General features: G+C 44.2%; 1 protein-coding gene across 5 annotated transcripts in view; it reads right to left on the bottom strand.

Annotated features, from left to right (window-relative positions):
- Stim1 (stromal interaction molecule 1) overlaps positions 1-22,672 on the bottom strand; it is a 178,008-nt gene that overhangs the window by 140,893 nt on the left and 14,443 nt on the right. For 2 of the 5 annotated variants that reach the window (XM_055623150.1, XM_055623154.1), the window contains exon 1: positions 22,033-22,637. The exons of 1 other annotated variant lie outside the window; for it this stretch is intronic. In XM_055623150.1, the coding sequence (XP_055479125.1) occupies positions 22,033-22,171 (139 nt within the window). In that variant the 5' untranslated portion in view covers positions 22,172-22,637. Of the gene's footprint in view, positions 1-22,032; positions 22,640-22,672 lie in introns of those variants that run through there. 2 more of the 5 variants (XM_055623153.1, XM_055623151.1) reach the window with 2 other exon arrangements.

The following is a 22,672-nucleotide window of genomic DNA, read 5'->3' as shown; positions in this document are numbered from 1 at the left end:
AAATAACACGAAGGAAGTGATGCCTACCTCTAGGGAAACAGAATGCCCTTGGATAGAGATCCATTGCATCCGGTGTAAACCAGCACACTGAGCAAGCCACGGGCTGAGCTTTACTCAGAGAGCTAGCCAAGACTCTGACCAAACCCTGACTTTCATCAGTCTGTCAAGACAGCTGAAATTCCAGCCCTACAACTTCATTCATTTCTCCTTGACAGATTAGGAGAAGTCAGATAAGGAAAGCAGAGGAACCGTGTTTAACTTTAGAAATTAGAGAAGACTTCCCGAATTTAGCTAGGCTTAGAAGGATAGAAGGCTATGAGGACAAGCCCAGCGGCAAACATACAGTCCTAGCAACTTGGGAGGCTGACCTAGGAGAATCATTGAGCCTCGGAGTTCAAAATCAGACTGAGCAACTGTCTATAAAACAACAAAGGCATGAAATAATTTATGACACCTTAAGAAAGTAACCAGAAGCTTAAGAGATATCTGAATTCTGATTTGATTGATAACAAGCTATAATGACCAACAGGCATGTTCTTTTCCTGCTCTGAATTCATTTCCTCATCTATAACACAGGCATTATGAAGCACACCTCAAAAAATAGTTGTGTAAAACACTAGCCTGACCTAGCAAATAGTTGAGACTAAATAAATACTTTCCTTATCGCTTTTCCTGGCTGGAGGAAGAACACACACAAGGGAAGGGTACCCCAAGGTAAGAGAAAGTACTTATCAGCTAACAGAATAAAGCCATGGGCAGTGGGAAGAGACAAAACAAAATATGAACTCAACCTCAGGGGCATCTTAGGAGTCTGAAAATAGCAGATCCAGGACATATCCAAGTCTCGGCACACATCTCACTACTGCCGGATGCCTGGCAGCCTATACAGGGCAAACGTCACACCACGGGTTTAGTCCATCAAGAAATGGAAACTCACGCCTCTGTGTCTCAAGAAAGGCCATCTTATGGCCACTGCCACAACTCTAGGAGGCTGAAACAAAACCTAGTGCAAGCAAGAGCAATGAGTCCAGCTACCAACATATTTTAATTAGCTCAACCTTAAAAGTCTCTAACCCTAGGAGATTGAAAAGGGCCCCCGGGGAAAGCCTCTGCCCTTCACATAGTTCAGCCAATTAGATCTATCCAAGTGTCCTAATTTTCATCACTGAATTCTTTAGGGAATCAGACTCACCGGGTTGCAAGTTCTATCCAAGAGTATAGAAATGGATGTGTACAAGCCACATGGTAGGCAGTTGTATCTATATGTCCCAAAATTCTGACATCCTCCACGTACAAGTAAACTTAGCTGACAAAACTGCTCTCCCCAAACCCAGAGTCCTACTCTCTCATTACAACCCACTCTCATAGTAACTGTACCCCAACCTAATTTATGCTGGAATGATAGGGGGAGCAAAGGCAAGTTTTGATCCCTCAGTTCAGGAGTAACATCACAATAATCCTTACATTTTTATATTTTTTAAATATTTACATTAATTTATGAATTTTACTATTTTAAAAACACTTGTGCTTGTTTTTATATGTGGGTTTGATTGTTTGTTTGAGACAGGGTTTCTCTGCGTAGCCTTGGCTGTCCTGGAACTCACTATGTAGACCAGGCTGGCCTTGAACTCACAGAGATCCACTGCATCTGCCTCCTCAGTGCTGGGATTAAAGGTGTGCACCAACATGCCTGGTTGTACATGCTTTTTACTTTTTATTTATGTATGTATGTGTTTGGGTGTCTTTGATGCCTGGGTGGAGATCAGAGGACAACTCTGTGGAGCTGGTTGTTTCCTTCCATTTTTATGTGGGTCGCAGGGCTCGGAACTAAGGTCCTCAGGTTTGCACAGCAAGTGCTTTTCCTACTGAGCCACCCTACCTGGCCCCAGTGCTTGTGTTTTAAAGGAGGGAGGTAAGGTCCTCAGAATTAGAAGTGATTTAAAACTCAGAAGAGGGCCAGGGTACAGGGTACAGTAGTGGTAGAGGGCCTGCCTGCATAAACTCTGGGCTCAATCACCAACAGCAAAAGAAAACAAAAAACAGGCAAAACAAAACCAAGCGTGGCTGGGCGTGGTGGCTCTCCCCTTCTATCCCAAGTGTCCAGGAGACTGAGGCAGGTGGATCTCTGTGAGTTCAAGGCCAGCCTGGTCTACAGAGCAAGTTCCAAGACAGCCAGGACTGTTACATAGAGAAACCCTGTCTTGAAAAAAAAAAAAAATGTGTTAGTACTTGCCTATAATCCCAGCACTCAAGAAGAGAAGGAGGATCACAGGTTCAAAGTCATCCTCAGCAATACAGTGAGTTGAGGACAGCCCGGTGTACAATAAGAGTTTGTATTTATTAGTTAATTAAAATAGTGTACGGAGCTGTAAAGATGGCTCACTGGTTAGGTTCCATACAGCTCTCACAGAGGTTCGGCTCGCAGTCGCCATGCCGGGTTGCTTACAACGGCCTCAGAGCTGAAGCCCTTTCCTCTGCACCTGCACCAGAAGTACCATCTGTGTAACACAGTCAGTCTCCTGCTGTCAATTAAGGTTGTTTTTATTTGTTGCTGTTGGTGCTACACACCTTTAATCCCAGAACGTGGGAGACAGAGGCAGACCAAAGCCAGCCTGCTCTATAAAGTGAGTTTCGGAACAGCCAGGGATACACAGAGAAACCCTGCCTCAAAAAAACAAACCAAAAATAATAATAAAAATTAAAAAGTGTGTTGGCACTTGAGGGGCTGAGGCTGAAGGATTGCTAACAGTACCAGCCAGCCCAGACAACAGAGTAAGACACTGAAACAAAATAACAAATGAACTAATGAATGAAAGAACAAAAGAAATAGAATAAAGAACAAGAAGAAAAAGGAGGAGGAGGAGCAGGAGAAAGAGGAGGAGGAGGAGGAGGAGGAGGAGGAGGAGGAGAAGGAGGAGGAGGAGGAGAAAAAGGAGGAGGAGGAGAAAAAGGAGGAGGAGGAGGAGAAGGAGGAGAGAAAGGAGGAGGAGGAGGAGAAAGAGGAGAGAAAGGAGGGGGGGTGGCGGCAGCACCCCCAGGTGCGGTGGTGTATACTTCCTAGCATTGGGAAGCTGAGGCAGGAAGATCACGGGTTTGAAGCTATCCATAGGCTACATGAGACATTCTCACCCAGGGAGAGGGAGAGAGAATAAGATCAGACATGGTGGTGCATGCCTTTAATAGCAGCACTTGGGAGGCAGGTGGATATCAGTGAATTCAAAGACAGCCTGGTCTACATATTAAGTTCCAGGCCAGCCAGGGATACATAATGAGAAAGAAAAGGAAGGAAGGGGAGGAAGGGGCATCCAAGCTCTTTCAGTCTTTTGCTGAACATGGTAGTGCAATCTTAAAATCCAAACATTTGGGAGGTAGAGGCAGGAGGATCAGAAAAGAATCCAAAACCAGCCTATGCTACATGACTTTGAGGCCAGCCTATGCTAGAGAGGCCCTACCTCAAAAACAAACAAGAAATAGAAAATGACAAAGCATTTGGGGCTGAATTCAGGACTGTCTATCTCCAAGACCCTATCTGATGTTCCTGGAGCAAAGGCTCAGCTTTTGTTAGCAAACCTAATAGCAAAAAAGTTGATTCCAGAATATGGCCTCCTGCCCAGCACTTCAACTGCCCCAGCACTTGGTGCTCCTGGCTGCCATGTTTTCTGTTAATGGCGCAACCAATCTTTTTTTTTTTTTTTTTTTTTTGTTATCTTAATCACAGGTTATTTACTTTGTATCCCAGCCGTAGCCCCCTCCCTCATTCCCTCCCAATCCCACCCTCCCTCCCTCATCTTCTCCCTGCCCCTTTCCAAGTCCACTATCAGGGGAGGACCTCCTCCCCTTCCATCTGACCCTAGCTTATCAAGTCTCTTCAGGACTAACTGCCATGACCTCCTCTGTGGCCTAGCAAGGCTGCTCCTCCCCCAAGCCGTTGAGTTCATGTAAGAAATAGCCCCTGTTCCCCTTATTAGAGAACCCATTTGGACACTGAGCTACCATGGGCAACCAATCTTTACTGCACTCAAAACACTGGTGTGGCTTCAACTCTTTCTACCTAGTCTCCCTCCACAGCAGACTCTTACCTCCTCTGCTCATGAACAATTTTGAAGCCCCCTTTCTAAACCTTGTACCTTAAATCTTAATCCCACCAATGTTTTATATATATATTCTATGAGATTCAATCTTCCTAAAGCACAACTTGGGTCTTGTCACTTCCCTGCTCAGAACCTACAAAGTCTTCTCACAGGTTCTCAACCTTCCTAAAGCTGCAGCCCTTTAATACAATTCCTCCTATTATGGTGACCCCCAAACATAAAATCATTTTTGTTGCTACTTCATAACTGTAATTTTGCTACTGTTACAAATCATAATGTTAATATCTGATATGCAAAATATCTAAAATGCCATCTGACCTACAGGTTGAGGACCACTGGACTAAACTCTTTTTTCTTTCTTTTTTTTTTTTATATTTTTTGATTATTACAATTTATTCACTTTGTATCCCAGCTGTGGCCCTCTCCCTCCTTCCCTCCCAATCCCACACTCCTTCCCTCTTCTCCTCCCATGCCCCTCCCTCAGTCCACTGATGGGGAAGTCCTTCTCCCCTTCCATCTGACCTTAGCCTATTAGGTCACAAGGACTGGCTGCATTGTCTTCCTCTGTGGCCTGGTATGGCTACACTCCCCCAAGGAGAAGGTGATCAAAGAGCCAATCACTGAGTTCATGTCAGAGACAGACCCTGCTCCCCTTACTAGGGAACCCACTTGGAGGCTGAGCTGCCATGAGCTACGTCTGAGCAAGGGGTCTAGGTTATCTCCATGCATGGTCCTTGGTTGGAGAATCAAGTCTTTGCAAAGACTCCTGGGCCCGACCTCAATCGGCACCTGGCCTACACATGATACACACACACATATATACAAGCAAAACACTCATACACATAAAATAATAAAATAAATATTTTAAATTTTAAATAAAAACAACATAAATAAATCTTTAAAAAGAATGGAGAGATGGCTCAGGGGTTAAGAACACTGTCTGTTCTTCCAGAGGTCCTGAGTTCAATTCCCAGCAACCACATGGTGACTCACAACCATCTATAATGTGATCTGATGCCCTCTTCTGGTATGCAGGTGTACATGCAGATAAAGCACTCATATACATAAAAAAATAATAATAATTAATTGTTTAAAAGGCCAGGCATCAGCTAACAGACAGTTCCGGAGGCAAAGGCACCTGCCTACAAACCTGACAACCTCCATCCCCAGGATCTACGCCGTAAAAAGCAAGAATCTATTCCTGCAAGTTGTCCTCTGATCACAGCACATACGTATGCCCACATACACACAATACATGTACACAACATAAATAAAATAAAACATAATTTTTTTTCAATACAGGATTTCTCTGTGTAGCCCTGGCTGTCCTGGAGCTCACTTGGTAAACCAGGCTGGCCTCAAACTCAGAGATCCACCTACCTCTGCCTCCCAAGTGCTGAAATTAAAGGCATGCACCACCACTGCCAGACACAAAATGTGATTTTTTTTAAAAAAAAAAAAGTAAGGTAAGGTATAATAGCACCCATCTGTAATACACTAGGGAGGTAAAGGCAGGCAGATCCCTGGGGCTTGCTGACTAACCAGCTTAGTCTATTTGGTGAGTTCCAGGGCAATGAGAAATCCTGTCTCAAAGAGATGGTGGACAGCACCTGAAAAACAACTACCAAGGTCACATACATACACACACACACACACCTATATACATACACAATAATAAAAAGAATATAATGTAAATGTACCTAGCTTACTCCTGACACAGAATAGGTAGCTCAGTTGGTACATTGCTTGTTCTGCATACACACCCTGGGTTCCATCCTCACCAAATATACAGGGGGTGGTCGCCCACTTGAGAGAGAGAAGCAACAAGATCAAGAGAACTACATATTGAGTCTGAAGCCATGCTGAGCTATAGAAGAACCTTTATTGAAATAGAACAAAATAACAGGACTGGCTCCCACAATTATACCATATACTTCTAGTAGACAGAAATTGTCATCTATAACATGTTGAACATTAACTGAAATAAGGACAGTGTATAGGTCTAGCCACTATCCTAAGTCTCATATCTAGAACGATCCAACCAGAGTACTACTTTTGGAAGATAGAACTGAATATAAAACACTCAGTAGCTAAATGCTTCATCAAGTGATACTACCCACCAAAATTCGTAAGTAAAACAGTCACTCTTTCTCTCTCCAACTCCAAACTCCTAATTTTAGCTTTTTCCAGGTGACTTCAGGAGTAGAATAAACTAATACCACTAACAGTTGTCTTGTTTCTATTCAAACGCTTTTCTTCACTTAAATCGAGATAGCTGTTTCTCTCAACAGGAGTTATTAAACAAAAATAGAATTCCTTTTGGTCTTGTAATCAGATAAAACTCGATTCAAATCCTGATTTAGTCATCTTGAGAAAATTATGTTGTAGTAAATAAAAAATAAGTGTTGGGCTACGTATTGTTTATTATTAGCCCTATGACTATCAAGGCAGTACTATCTAACCCGCTATCACACATAATAAGACACAGACACCTGTTAGATTTTATAATTGCTTTATTTACCTTGGGTGGGGCAGTTACTCCTATCTACGCTGTCTGAATATCCTCACCATCCATCTCCCAGCCCCCATCCAATGCCATCCTCTTTAACCTTCCTCATCTGAACTATCTTCCATCCATAATTTTGTAAATACTTGCTTTTATTCTTCATCTGGGCCTTTTCACGCCATCCTTGGAGTCATTTCTCCAGTCCCATGTGGTTCCTTCTCCACCTAACCCATCGTGGCGTCCTCCTTCCTCCTCTCTAGTCTGTCTGTTTCCCGTGATTCTCTTGAACCTGAAGCCCAGGAACATTAATCAGTCTATCCCATTCTGCCCTGCCCAGGTATAGGCTGTTTAATCAACCAATCAAGTATGTTTTAGGCAGGTTTACAAAACAAGGACAGGTGCAACCAGAACTTGAGGGCCAGCATTACAACAACCCCCAACAAAATTACCTTAAGTTCTCAAAAACACAGTGAACAGTATTTACCTGTAAGGGTTGCTCTACCTAGAAGCTCCATAAATCCTAGCTACTATCATCATTCTTATCATTAAGTTATTTGAGTTGTGTTAATTACATATTTATCTCTTTAGATATATGAAGTATGAGTTCCAGTGACCTTTACCCTTGTCAGCAAAACAAGACCACAGCAAATTTGACCTTCGTATTCATAAAACAACATACAAACACAAGGCACAGATTTCTTTCTATGTTAGTGGGCTATATATATGAAGGGCATCCATCTTCCCTGGCGGGTGTATTTGAGAATCTGCCTTTGAGGACTTGGCAAGCATAGGCACATTTGTTATAAAATACACTGTGGTGATGAGAGTTCTGAGAGCTTCTTGAGAGGCCTGAGATAACCCAGAGAGGCCAAACAAGTACAGAGCTACTGAATCACACTTTGAAAATTAGAGACACATGAGACTTGGAAGCCTGCCTGCCAGTGAGATTTCTGGTCATTACCTAGACCAGAGATCAACACAAGGCAGCCAGAAACTCTGGAAGTAACGGCTAACAGAGGAAAGGGGCAGGTTTGTTTTAGTCAGGCCATGCTGTCAGCACAGTGGGCTGTCTTCTTTTGAAATCTTCCATCAAGTCCAGAAAGACTGGTCCACAATGCCTTGAAGGAGAGGTCTAAGGAGCACTCGGCACCGCAGATAACATTTTAAATCAATCGGTACAGGATTTTCCCATCTCAGGGCTATACAACAAACTCAGCAGTGGAGACCATAAAAGAAGGTTCCTTTCTCCACCTCAAAAGCCAGGCTAAGAAAAGCAGTTACAAGTTTATTTTGTTTACTGGCTGCCTCATGTCTGACCGGAAGGAAATCCATGTAGACTGTAGAACCAAAGACAGAACAGCAGGACCCAAGGAAGCCTTATCCACCTGGGTCATGTCCTTTCTGGGTCTAGCCTTCCTCCATTCCTAGTGCAGCCATTTGATCAAGACAGCCATGGATATTTCAAACAGAAACTGCTAACAAGAGACACTGCAAAATGTTCCCCACAGAGTATGACTGTAGCCATCACCAAGCACAACTCTGTGATTTTTTTGAGCACAACATAGGTACTTAAAAAATAAAAATGAATCCCTTGGCCAGGCACAAAAATGGTACCCACAAAACCCTTAGTATACCAACCATGTAAAGTGGACCTCTAATCCCAAGGCATACTACCTAAACCTCTGAGGAGAAAATAGTGATTTACTTGGTGCCCTCACTACCCTCTTACACAATCCAAGGATTAATTCATTATTATGTACTCATTTGTTTATTCAACAAATATCTGTTAAACATATGTTCTCTAACCATACATGATGTGACAGACACAGGAGTAAGCTAGATACTTTTACATACTACAGTCAACAAATCAAACCCTTGCCCTCAAAAGACATGAAACTATACAAACAAAAGGACTTTAAGACTGATTTTTAAAAGCTTACATATACAATAACTCTCTTTTAAATGCACTTTCCAGTCAGAAGATACTGTAACTGAAGCCATATGCTCAGAAAGATAACAAGACAATATCAAGTACTTGTTTTGTTTTAAGGGTCTCACAGCCCAGGCTGGCCTTGAATTCCTCATGCTCCTCCTCCTCCCTGCCAAATCTTTCGGTCTTTCCATATGTGGCCAGCTCCAGTGCTCCTACCACGCTGCCCATCAGCGGAAAAGCAAAAGCAAAGGATAAAGTGCATACACGGTATTGGAGAGAGCGCTGCAAGACTCTGATCAGAGATGAACTGCATGTCACAGAAGACTGCAAGATGAGGTAAGAACAAATGAGACGGAGGAGAACATTCTAGAAGTTGAGATTATGGACATCATGAAAACTAAGAGAAGCAGTAAATAGCATGTTTGGCCAAATGTGGTGGCACACACCTTTAATCCTAGCATCTGGGAGGCAGAGGCAGACAGATCTCTGTGCCTATGAGCTTGAGGCCAGCCTGTTCTACATAGTGAGTCCCAGGGCAGCAAGAATGTATAAAGAGACCCCATCTCAAAATCCAAATAATAACAATAATAATAAAGATACACATTATAATAATAGCAGGAGCATGTTTAGTAGACCAAGACAAAATAAACTGTGCCAAGAATGCAGTGAAGAAAACAGAAAGTGAATGAAGTGTTAGAGCTGGAAACCTGAGCCCAGAAGCAGCAGAGAACCTACAGCACTGCAGCTTCTCTACCCTAAGCTCCCCAGCAGGAAACAGTGCACAGCCCTTGGCTCATACAAAACAAACCTACTCCTTTCTGAAAAACATGACAAAAGTAGAGTCTCCTCTAATGAAGTCTCACCTACCTGACCAAGCTGTACTAACAGGAAAGAATTTGTTTAGATTCTCAGTGCCTACAAAGCTTCTCCTTGGGACTTTTCAGGTAGCAAGTAACCCTTCAAACTTAAGATAATGTACATCACCCATAGGATAACTGCTTCAACTCCATAGTAAACCCACTGAGTCACACAGTGGTGAGACATGAGGCATAAGGCTCTGACCCGCCTCCTTCAGGAGTCTATTCTGTATGCCTGGACAGAGATCGTCTGTTCCTCCAAACTGATATGTCAAGAGGGAGTACAGAGCACAGATATCAGGAGTCTATTCTGTATGCCTGGACAGAGATCTTCTGTTCCTCTGAACTGATACTGCCAAGAGGGTAGTACAGAGCACAGAGATTAGTCGCCACATGCAACGCACACTGCTGGACTTCTTTTTCTGAACATTATATAAATGCTTTCCAGCTGGGAGGCTTAAGAAACAGAAGTTGGGCCCCTCTTCTGTGCGGGTCCTGAAGACTTTACTGTGTAAACTATCTGTATTAATGTAGAGAGGCACCGACACAGAGCAGGAACAGCACTGAGAATTAAAGAACATTAGATACTCCCTGGCTTAGCAATACATTGGACAAATTTGTTTGTTCTCATAATGAGCCATTTATAAGAGATGCTACCTGACACACTACGACATTAAATCCTAGGACCTAATGCCAATGGCCACAAAGGAAGAGGAACTTTTTCTTTTTTCTTTTCTTTTCTTTTCTTTTCTTTTTGAGACAGGGTAATTCAATGTAGTCCTAGTTTGTCTAAACTCTCTTTGTAGACTAGCTGGCCTCAAACTCACAGAGATCTGCTTACCTCTGCCTCCCAGGTGCTGGGATTAATGACATGTGCCACTATGATAGGACATGATATAAGACAGGAGAGGATGGGAAAGCCTCTTAAGTTCCTAGGAGGAAAGGCCAGTGAGATGGCTCAGCAGATTAAAAGCACTTGCCAGCAAGCCAATGACCCAAGTTTTGTCTCCAAAACCCTAGTGTAAACAACTTCCAAAGGTTGTCCTCTGGCCTCTGCATGCACACTGTGCCATAATGCATGCACACACTATAATACATAATTTCTTAAATGATCCTTATCTTTCTGGCAATGGTAACGTACAGCTTTATTTCTACCACTTGGGAGACAGACACAAGAGAATCTCTGTGAGTTGGAGACTAGTCTGGTCTATATAGTTAGTTCCAGGCAAGACAGAGCTATATCGTGAAACCCTACCTTTAAAAAAAAATTTTTTTTAAATAAAAGGATGCTAGGAATCTCAGGACAAAATGGCAAATGTCTATAATCCCAGAATTTTGGAGGTAGAGGCAGGAGGTTTGAAAGTTCCAGACTAGCCTGAGCTCATGTCAAAAAAAGAAAGACATATAGATGGACAGATTATAGGAATAGGAGATAAACAAAATAAGTGAAAAAAAAAAATCCAAAAGGCTATAGCACCTAGAAACCATTGTTCCCAAAAGCATAACTCTTGAGTGATAACAGAGGCCTAAAGACGGCTCCCATGATTCTGCCTTTCTTTCTGGTCTTCAAGTTCCGTGTAATCCATCAGTGAAGACGGGCTGAGCTTAATGGCTTTCTCCCAACAACTACGGAAGAAGTGATAGTATAACAATTGTAAGGTAGACAAAAAGACTGAATCTTTATCCAGAGCATCCTCCCCATGCCACTTCCCTCATCACTTATCCTGGGAGAAGGAAGCCAACTCTCATGTCCTAAGACTGTTCAATAAAGAAGCCCATGTGACAAGAGACCAAAGCCTGACAAAGCAATGCAAATTAGCGTCAAAGCACATACTCTTGCCCTGTTTTGTTTGTTTGTTCTTTCAAGACAGAGTTTTTCTGTGTAGCCTTGACTGTCCTGGACCAGCCTGACCTCAAACTCATAGATCCACCTGCCTCTGCCTCCCCGACTGCTGGGATTACAGGTGTGCACCACCATGCCCAGCTTAACTCTTGTCCTATTTGAGCCTTTAGCATTAGCTAACTGCTTGATTATATAACCTCATGAAAGACCCTAACCCACAACCAGGTTAAACTACACCTAGATTCCCGACTTGTAGAAACAAAGAGATAAAAATGCTTATTTAAGCCTTGAAATTCAGTCATGATTATCTATGCACTGATAAATAATCAGGCCCATTTGCTCAACTATTTGAAGGCTTCAGGTGGGCCTAAGGAAGTGGTTATGTCCAGAGAAAAAGAAAGAAAGAAAGAAAAAGAGGTTCAGGCCAGATACAAGGTCAAATACTGGCAACCAGATTTCATTCACCCTTTTCTCAAGGCCTAGAGTAAACCTGAGTAAAAGCTTGCACCCTGAGTCTACACCTGAAGAAAGACAGCGGAGGCAGCTACCCTTAGAGGTGCTCAAGAGTCTCCCTGCCCACAGTTCTAGAATTAGAATTCTAGAATTCTTGTAGAATAGTTTTTTCCCTACCACTCTTTACTCTTGTCCCCCTGGTTTTTCGAGACAGGGTTTCTCTGGAATTCCAGAGTGTCAGGCTGTCCTGGAACTTGTTCTGTAGACCAGGCTGGTCTAACACAGGCCTGCCTGCCTCTGCCTCCTGAGTGCTGGGATCAAAGACGTATGCTATCGCCACCACCCAGCCAACTTTACTCTTATTTCTTCTCCCTTCACAATGATGGGAATTAAACCCAGGGCCTCGTATATTCTAGATATTCCAGCTACTCTTAACTGTTTTCTTCTGGGAGTTGTAATTATAAGAGCCTGGTCTCTTTAAAAGCCTACACATATGGACTGTCCCAATGGCTCAGCCAGTAAAAGCACGTGTAAGACATGCCTAGCAACCTAAGTCAAAACTCCTGGAAGCTACATGTTTTAGTTTGCTTTCTATTAATATGACAAAACATCATGACCAAAAGTAACTTCGAGAGGAAAGGGTTTATACTTAGTGGTTAGAGTCCAACAAGGAAAAGCCAAGGCAAGAACTGGAGCAAAGACTATGGAAGAACGAGGCTTACGGGCTTGTTCCTCATAGATTGCTCAGCTTGCCTTCTTCTATAACCCAGGACCACTTGCCCAGGGATGGCATCTCCCACAGTGGTCTGGGCCTCCCTCATCAATAATATGCACCACAGACTTATCTACATGCAACCTGATAGAGATACTTTCTCAATTAAGGTTCCTCTTCCCAGCTGACTCTAGCTTGTGTCAAGTTGACAAAAAAACTAACAAGGACAATTAGAAGGTAGAAGGAAAGAATTTATTGCTGACAGTTCTCCTCTAACCCCTGACACATACACCATCTCCCAACACACATACATCATGCTCACACACACAGTAAATTAATTAGTTAATACTTCTTCCAAGTAAAATGAGTTGACTGGTCTCAAACTGATCCGGAGTGGAATATTTTTTCACTTTTTTGTTTGTTTGTTTGTTTTTTGAGGCAGGGTTTCTCTGTGTAGCCCTAGCTGTCCTGGAACTCACTTCGTAGACCAGGCTGGCCTAAAACTCAGAGATCCACTTGCCTCTGCCTCCCAAGTGTTGGAATTAAAGGCATATGCCACCTTTTTTTTTTAACTTCACTTTTTATTCTATTTGTGTGTGTGTGTGTGTGTGTGAGAGAGAGAGAGAGAGAGAGAGAGAGAGAGAGAGTGTGTGTGTGTGTGTGTGTGTGCAGGTGTGGTTGTCATAGCATTCACGCAGAGGTCAGATGACAACTTTCAGGAGTCAGTTCTCTCCTTCCATGGTACATTCCAGGAACTGAACTCAGATAATCAGGCTGGTGTGGTGAGAGCTTTTTGCCCACTGAACCTCTCATCAGCCTTTTATTTCACTTTTTAAAAACAAATGCAGCTTATTTATCAATGATCTGTAGTGAATATGAAATTCTGAAAGAATGAGCTTTCCAAATAGGTGAAGCTTATTTCTTTAAGCAACCCACTCCAAAGAAAATATTTTTCAACTTTCAGGTGCCTAGTAAAATACAAGAAAATTGAAACTACTTAACAAAATCTAATTCGAATGTACAAACTTCATGATGTGTGTAGTAAGTCATACAGCAAGTCTTCTTTGAACTGTAATTGTCTTCTCATTTGTCCCAAGCTAGTTTCAAAGACGACCTTGAATTTCTGATCCTCCTGTCTCCACTTCCTGAGTTCTGGGATTACAGATATGAGCCACCATGCCCAGTTCATGCAGTGATGGAAACTGAAACCCAGGGCCTCATGTATGCTAGGCAAGCATGCTAACAACTGAGCCAATCCCCATCACAGCTTTGTAATGAGTAGCTGGTATTGGCTCACTTTGGAGCATACCAATGAGTAATATTTTAGTAAAAAAAAAAAAAAAAAAAAAACCAGCATGAGCCAAGATTCCCAGTTACTGTTCTGAAACTATCACTTTTAGCTATATGATCTAGAAGGCAAATTGCCAGCTACAAATCTTCTTAAAAATGGCAAAAATTAGGGCAAATAAAAGATTAATGAGGGATATGAACTTAAATAAAACTTAATACAAACTGCCCTAAGCAAACAGTGCCACCTCCAAAGGTTGAGAAATGGCTCAAAACACGAGACATTTGACAGAGGAAAAATAAAACATTCTTATTCAAACAGTCCCTAATTACTAGCCTTTCCAAAAAACTTCAACAGTCAGCAGGCTCAACACAACAAAAAGAATAAAGCACAACCCGTCCTATCTTCCTTCACAAAGATACAAAGTGCTACGTTTATGTCAGAAGTCATACAAAGTGCCCTTGACTTAATAAAGAAAACTCTGCACTGTTACTTTCTATTATTTCTCGTGTGCCTCTGAATAGTTTTAGTATTTCATAATTTTTATAAACAATAACAAAAAAAAAACCCATAGTAAGCTAAGTTTGATATCGTGTTTTTTTTGTTTTTTTGTTTTTTTTTTTCCTCTCCCCAACAATTCTGACAGCCAGAGCTGCTGGGTTTCCTGAGAATCATTTCCCACAGATAAAAATGCACCACAAAGCCACTCTTCAGTGTGTCTCAAAGGCCACCCATCAGGAAACCAAAGGCCCCGTAGAGAACTTAGAGCGCAAGTTCCGAGAAGACCTAGGAAACCACTGCCTGCAATGAGGCCTCATCCCTTCAGCAAACATTTGGCGGGGAGTTTACTTGTTCAAGGGTGTTGGAGAGCGTCTGCAGCCTGGGCAGGCTTTAAACTCATGGCAATCCTCTGCCTCAGCCTCCAAAGTGCTGGGACTGCAAGCATGATCCACCATGTCTGGCGGATGTCATGCTCTGTTCTGGTGTGGTGTGGTTTGGGTTTGGGTTTGGATACAGAATCTCATGCAGTCCAAAGCCGATCTTCAACTTACTATTTAACTTGGGATGGCCGTTAAACTTCTGGTCCTCCTGCTGCCTCCCACGTGCTGAAAACAGAGGTAACTAGCACCATGCTCAGCTAAGAGCAGAAACTCTTAGCATGACGGCCCCACATCCCTCAACAGCACATAAGTAGAAATCAGGAGCCTTGAAGTTTGGATGGAAGAAAAATTACATCTTCATTTTTTGTTTGTTTTATTTTGTTTCTTATTTGTTTACTTATTTATTTGTTTTTTCAGATAAGGTTTCCCTGTGTAGTCCCAGCTATGCTAAAACTCACTGTGTGGACAAGGCTGGTTGCAAACGCAGGGATCTGCCTGACTCCGCCTCCCCAGTGCTGGGTTAAGGGTGTGTACCACCGAGGCACAGCACCAAGCAACCGTTCTTAACTGCCAAGCCATCTCTCCAGCCCTGTTTTATTTTGTTGTGTTTCTTAAAAGGGGTCTTAATAAACAGCCATCACTGGCACAGAACTCATCTTGAAAATAAGGCTAGACTCAAAGTTTTTTTAAGATTTATTTTAAAGCCAGGCATGGTGGCACACACCTATAGTCCCAGAACTCAGGGATGCAGAGGCAAGTGGATCTCTGTGAGTTCAAGGCTAGCCTGGTCTATAAAGTGAGTCCAGGACAGCTAAGGCTACACAGAGAAACCCTGTCTCACAAAACCAAAAGAGAAAAAAAAAAAGATGTATTTTGAATCATGTACATGTGTTCGTGTGTGTGAATATGTAGAGATGAACACACGACATCAGTATGAGTTGGCCAGAAGCATTGAATCCTGGGACCTGGAGTTACAGGCAATTGTGAGGCATCTGATGTGGGCACTGGGAAGGGAACTTTGATCCTCTAAAAGAGCAACATATACTCTTAACTGCTGAGCCACCTCTCTAGCCTGTGGCCTCAAACTTTCGTCTCCTAAATGCCTGGGGTCACAGGCATACATCATCACACTCAGCTTACATTATCATTTTGAACATTCTCTCACCACTTATGTGTATATGTAATACATATGCAATCAACCACAATATTAACAGTACCTATAATTTTTGTCACCAACCAAAATCATAAATATTCTCACATCATATTACATTATTACAGATAACTAAAAGCTAGCATTCACATTCATCATTGCTTTAAAATTATGGTGATTATGAGAACCAGCACTAGGTCACACATGACTGCACTCTTCCCAGCTACAGGTACTCACATGAAGCAGCCAGCCAACAACAAAGCACCTGTCTAGTGACCAAACCACCCAGCAGTGAGATCCCATATCACTGTTCACCCAGACAAACACAATACCCTCCTTCAACCCTCCCTGATCCCCTCAGCCTGGTGTTGCCTACACATATCTCTCTCTTCCTTTGCCTACACAGTCTATACTGTTCAAATTTGAAGTTGATTAAATCTATGCATTATGTGGTATTTAATATTAGCTAAATAAATCCAAGCCTGGTGGCACAAACATACCTGTAACCTAAACACTTGGGAGAAAGAGGCTGGAAAATCAGGAGCTCAAAGTTATCCACAGTTACACAGTAAGCTCAAGGCCAGTCTGGGCTACAGAGAAGTGTGTCTCAAAAAAAAATTAATAGATAAATAAGCTGCACGAGGTGGCCCACAGCTGTAATCCACAGCATTCAGGGAGGCAGAGGTAGGCAGGCGATCTCGGTGAGTTAGAGGCCAGCCTGGTCTACAGAGCAGGACAACGAACGCTACATAGAGAAACCCTGTCTCAAAGCACCAAAAAACAAAAAAAAAAAAAAACAAAAAAAAAAAAAAAAAAAAGAAAGAAAGAAAGAAAGAAAGAAAAACCGGTTTCTTGGGTAGCCCCTTCTACAGTACAAGCAAGCAGTAAAGTCACTATTCTGACTTACACACTGAATAACTAAGTCAGGATCTTTGGCTCAAATGGCCTAAACTAGTTTCTCTACCAATATCAACCTACTATCAAACTTACATTTAATGCCTCTCTGGGGATCAGTTTCCTCATACATAAAAACAAGTAGGTTGAACAACTTTGTGTTCCCATCTCTTAACTCTTAAATAAGCAACCACTTTTATCTCCCCAAGATCTGAGAAGAACTATAGGGGAAACTGTAAAGCCTCCCCCAGCTCTCCCAGGCAGGCTTCGTCACTCGGTACTCTGTACTTTCCACAGCTCTCTATATGTATGTATGTATGTACATATGTATACACACACACACTAACACACACAACCTCTCCTGTGACTTCTATGAGATCACTTACTGGCTAATGCCGTGCTAAGGAAAGGAGTCAGAACCCTGAACTCAAACACTGCTTCTCTTTACTCTCTGGGTAACATTGGAAAAGTTATTTAGCCTCTCTTATTTAATTTCCTGCCCTATAAAACAGGATAATATCTATCACAGAATCTGGTTGTAATAATTAATTGAAATAAAAGTTTATAAGCCAGGCATGGTTGTGAACACCTTTGATCCCAGCACTTGGGAGGCAGAGGCAGGCAGATCTCTGTGAGTTCGAGGCCAGCCTGGTCTACAAAGAGAGTTCCAAGACAGCAGGACTGTTACACAAAGAGACCCTGTCTCAAAAACCAACAACAACAAAAGTTCATAATGATCCAGGGATGGTGGTGCAGGCCTTTAATCCTAGCACTTAGGAGGTTGAGGCAGGTGGATCTCTGTAAGCTCAAGGCCAGCCAGGTCTACACAGCAAGTTCTAGGCCAGTCAGAGCTACACAGTGATTGCTCTCACTATTGCGGATCTTATTGTATCTTTCCGTCCTGTCAGACACTGGGTCCAGCTTTAACTACGCCTCTAGCCCCTTCTCATTCCCCTAGCACCCTGTGTGCATTTCCTCCATCCTACTTTTCACAAGACAATATTTATTTGTGCGCTTTTAACGGTCTCCCAGAGGATATAATTTCCATAAAGAAAGAAGACAACTCTCTCATTCATTCTTAAGCCCCACAGAAAGCATACACAGTATGACCCAGAGCAGTCACTCAAACACTTGTTGAATAAATAAAGCATGAGCTGGCACTGTTTAGTGTTTGCTGAACCAATTAACCTAGCTAAAGGTGATCGTCAGAGCTAAGGCCTGGATGTAAATCTGTCCTGGCTGCCCCAGGATAGTGCGTCCCTCTTGCCAGCCCCTGGTGTTAGCTTCAACCAAGCCCCACCCACCTGCTCTTGGCTCCAGCCCAGTTCCAGGAGCCACCCTCAGCTAAAATTAGCATAGCTACCAAGATGGCCAGGCCATTTATAGCCTTGGAGGCAGCAGCAAGCTAATTGAGTGGGCTGGCAGGGCTCTAACCTGTCACTCCAAAGGGGCTGATGGAGAGACAGTCTGCACCCTGCAGAGATGCCTATCCTCCAAGGCCTTATTCTAGGTGAACCAGCTTCTGGTTAGAGACCCTTAAAACCACCTGTAATGGCAGCCACAACTCCAGACTCTGAGGTCTCTCACACAACACACATTCTACAGAAAACATCTGAGTTTCTGCAATGGCCCTAGAGTCTAGAGGTCCCTGGTGTTCATTTTGAGTCAGCTTCAAAAAATGTAGGCCCTAGAATAATACAGCCATAATCCAGCTGAGTATTCAGGCAGTCTCAGAAAGCAAAAAGTGACAGGTATGTTATCTCCACTGCCCAGTGAGAGCACTGCAAGCTCCAGGTCCAGAGGAGATTGTCTGTCTGGTTCTGGTGTTGGATGAAGAGCAAAGCCGGGGCATCAAGCACTCAAGACAAGCACTCTGTCAACTAAGCTGCCACGGTCAGGGCTTTGGTTTGGGGTTTATCTTTATTTTATGTGTGTGAGTGTTTTTCCTGTGTGCATGTATGTGCATCAAGTGCATGACAGATGCCCCCAAAGGTCATAAGAGGGTGGCAGAGCCCCTGAAGCTAGAGTTAAGGATGGTTGTGAGCCGCCACGTGAATGCTGAAACCCAGATTCTCCGCAGACACAGCAAGTGTTCTTAACAGCTCGGTCGTCTCTTCCTGGACCTTTCACACACTAACCCAACGCTCCACCACTAAGCTATACCCTATCGCACCATAAACTTTTGGAGTTTGTTGTTTGTTTGTTTGTTGGTTTGTTTTGAGAAAGTATTTTCTATGTTTCCTAGCAGCCTGGAACTCACTGTAGACCAGGCCGGCTTAGCACTCACAGAAACCCACCTGCCCCGGCCTCTGCCTCCCGAGTGCTGGGACTAAAGCCACCATACCAGGCTACCATAAAGATTTTAGCAAAATCCTTAGAATCAGATTTTATGACTGACTAAAAGCTAATGGGTTGAAATGGAAGTGAAAAGGAAGTGGGGTTGAAATTCTTTCACTAACACACTCTCCAGAAGAGGGAAAAAATCCCACCCCTTTTCTTGGATCTCAGATAGAGTCACTAGGGCCTACCTAATTGCCAAGAGGAGAGCAACATTCTCTAGGCCCCACCTAGCACGCCTTTAACAGGACAGGACCTGAGAAGATGGAAGAAGTCCAGGACTTCAACAGCTCAACACCTGCTTCAAATACCAAGCAAAAAACCCAGTTTTATTCTCCAGTGTGCCTCTCTCTCTCTCTGTTTTTTTTGTATGTGTGAGTGTGCATCTGTCTGTGTGTGTGTGTGTGTGTGTGTGTGTGTGTACATACACAATGTGTATTTGTGGGCACACATACCATGGTGTACATATGGATGTCACAGGACAACTTTGTGGGCTCAGTTCTCTCCTCGTGGTTCTACCTGGGTTCCAGGACTGAGCTTAGGTCACCAGATATGCACAGCCAGGGCCTTTAACTAGCTGAGCCATCTTGATAGCCCACGGCATCTATTCACACATAAAATGAAACTGTATTAACTTTTCCTTCATTTAAATAGGGCTATTGTTAGGCTTTGAGGAGTAAGTAACGTCACTATAGAGGCCGTACAGAACACACAAATTTACTGTTAGCTTGAACCTGGCTGGGAAGAGCGGCGACCAGCCAGGTGTGGTGTCTTGTGTCTTCCAGTCCAGCACTTGAGTGGTGGAGGCACAAAGACCAGCTTCGGCTCCGTTTTAAGTTGAAGGCCAACTTAAGCTACTGAAGACCTTATCTCAAAAGAAGAAAGACAAGGAGAGGAGGAGAGGAAGGGGTGGGAGAAGTGGTAGGTTTAACAGCAAGTAAAACCTGTGTTCTGTACACACAGAGAGCAGGAAGGCTCCAACAGTCCCTGGCTATTTCCACAGTTTCTCCCCAAACCCTCTGCAGAGCCCAGGCTAAAAGCTATTTATTTGGGGGGTGAGGAAGTCCCCGCCTGAGCCAAAGTTCCATAGTGACCCAAAGAGGCAAGCTACCAAAACAGTACTGGCAGGACAGCCACGTTCCCACAGAAGCCACAGGCGTTCCCAACACCTAGAGCCTCCGAGACTTTCTTCCCGGGAATATAATTACTACAGCAGAAGCCAATTCTGAACTAAGAGGAAATAAAGATGAAAAGAGAGGCTTTTATGTCCTAATCTGAGGAGTCAGTCCTCTAAAATAAAATGTATGAGGTACTCCTGAGGAATACTAGAACGCTTCTCTACCTTAGGCAAAACACACACAATCAAAAGTCAACTTCTGAAAGGATAGAGATTGCCTGAAACTGCATTCTTTTAGTCAAGATCTGCTGTACAGAACACAACTTATAAAGACTGATTTTATGCCATACACACATATTCTGAAGTGAAAGCAAAAGGATAAATTATCAATTATAAACAAGGATACAGGGGGCTGGAGATATGGCTCAGCGGGTAAGAGAACTGGATGCTCTTCTAGAGGACCCAGGTTCAATTCCCAGCAACCATATGGCAGCTCACACCTGTCTGCAACTCCAGTTCTAGAGCTTCTGACACCCTCACACAGACATGCAGGCAAACCACCAATGAACATAAAATAAAAATAAATTATATAAAAAAATGTATTGGCTTAAGAAAAAAAAAAGATTAAACTGAAAGTCCTCATTCTGTAAGAAAGAAAACAAACAAGGATGTCTGTCACTGGGACCACAGAAACGCTACTCAGGGTTACGCCACAGTTCAGCGAATCTTTTCCTTCATAGCCCAGTGAGAAACACTTTAAGCTAAGTTTCAGAGTGCTGGGAGACTTCCTATGGAGATACAGAATTTGTTTGCAGAAATGACCTAAAAGCAGCAGCCCAAACTCCACGCTTGTACAGCCTCATCTGAAAACTAACCCTTGAAGCACCCAGAATTATACCCAAATCCAGTCAAGGAGCTAAAAGAGGGCAGTCCGAGAAAAAGTCTATCGCCGATGCAATCCATAACCCTCTTTACCAAGTGTGATTTTCATTCTTTGCCTACCTGTATCGCAGATACCCACCGAGACATCTCCCCCCAGCTTGCCTATCCTCAGACACCCCAACTCTTCCCCTGCCCCCCCAACCCTTCAGGCCATAGTGCAGATCGCAGTGACAGGGTGGGAGAAACAGAAAGAGAGAGTTGACCTGCTTATCAAGCCTTGTGTAGAGTAGTCGTATTTTTAAAAGGTTCCTTCCAAGAGTATAGACTACAGCTACGGCTGCAGGACAGGGCTCCACAAGTAGAAAGGGAAAACAAGGACAGCTTAAAAATATTAACATGGAATCCTTAGTACTCTCCTCGGTCAGAAGAAACAGATTAAGTCAACAAGTGGTCCCAGGAATTTTTCTTTTTTTCTTTTAACGGAGAAGTCAAGAAAGGGCCATTTAAGTCCGTAGTGGTAAACAGGATTCCATCTAAGGACTTGCTTTGATATTTCACATGGCACAACCAGAAGACAGAAGATTTCCTACGGGAAAGGAGGGACTAAGGTTCTCACAGTGGTTAGAAAAGAAGGGCACACCTGAACACCAGGCTATAGGGAAGCAGAGCCAGCGCTGCCCTCGTCTTCCCAGCCCATCCCAAGTGGCCTCAATCCACCGCCACCCATCCTTGTACCTCCAATGAGAAGACTGGCTAAAAGCAATTCTACCACCTGGGAAAGCCACTCTTGGAGACAAGAGGTCCTCAATAGGGTCTTAACCTTGAGGATCTGAAAACTCAAGGCACCCCCAAAAGCTTCTCACTACCACCAAAACATGCCAAGGAGAGATGAGGAAAGTTGCTCAGGGGAAATAGTTACGTGAGGCGTGACTGCTCCACAGAAAAAGAACTTCTTGGACGACTGAGTGTTATGGTGTATCCACCACGAACCTCACATGTGCGGAGATTCCAACTTGCCCACTTCGGGCCACTCAATTTTGGGTGTCAGTCAAGCCCACAGCCCGGGCCAGCTCACGGCAAGGCCTCACCTGCTTCGGTAGACTCCTCAGAAGTCGCCCCGGAGCCGGCTCCTGTGCTCTTTTCGCTGTGACTAGGGCTGAGGCCCTGGCCCTGATGCAGGAGGAGCCCCCAAAGAAGCCACAGGGCGAGTCGGGCGCACACATCCATGACGGTAGGTCTCAGTCAACATGCGCCTGATGGAGACACCTTCGGATCCCAGAAGCAAACCCCAGAGTCGAGGAGTGCAGCGGACGGTTCCCAGGCGCGATGCCCTCGCGGCGCCGCAGCTGTCCGGCCACCTGCGGGCTCGCCTCCGCCGACAGCCGAAGGTCAAGTGCCCCAAGTTCGGGCGCAGAAGGAGCGGAGCCTGCGCTCCGACAGCGGGTCCGCCGCGGCGGCGACGGCCTGCGCTCTGGCCGCTTCCGGAGAGTTTGAGCAGGGCGGCTGCGGGGCCGCCGTCAGCTCCGCAGCCTGCGGCACCCCTGCGGGAGGAGGCGGGCAGGATCCCCCGCCCGCACCGGGGGAGGGGGGAGGAGGGCGGGGAGGAGGGAGGGGGCACCTGACCCGGCCCCGCGCACCGGCGTGCGCGCACGGGCGTCTGCAGAGCCTGAGCCTCCCGGGCCGACGCCGGCGTCCCCGCCCGGCCCCGGACCTCCGCGGCTCCCGGCG

This window comes from Psammomys obesus, unplaced genomic scaffold (assembly GCF_907164565.1).
Source record: "Psammomys obesus unplaced genomic scaffold, mPsaObe1.curated_primary_1811, whole genome shotgun sequence".
NCBI classification, from domain to species: domain Eukaryota; kingdom Metazoa; phylum Chordata; class Mammalia; order Rodentia; family Muridae; genus Psammomys; species Psammomys obesus.
Note: the sequence above shows the minus strand (reverse complement) of the source record. Positions and strands in the feature narration are given on the sequence as shown.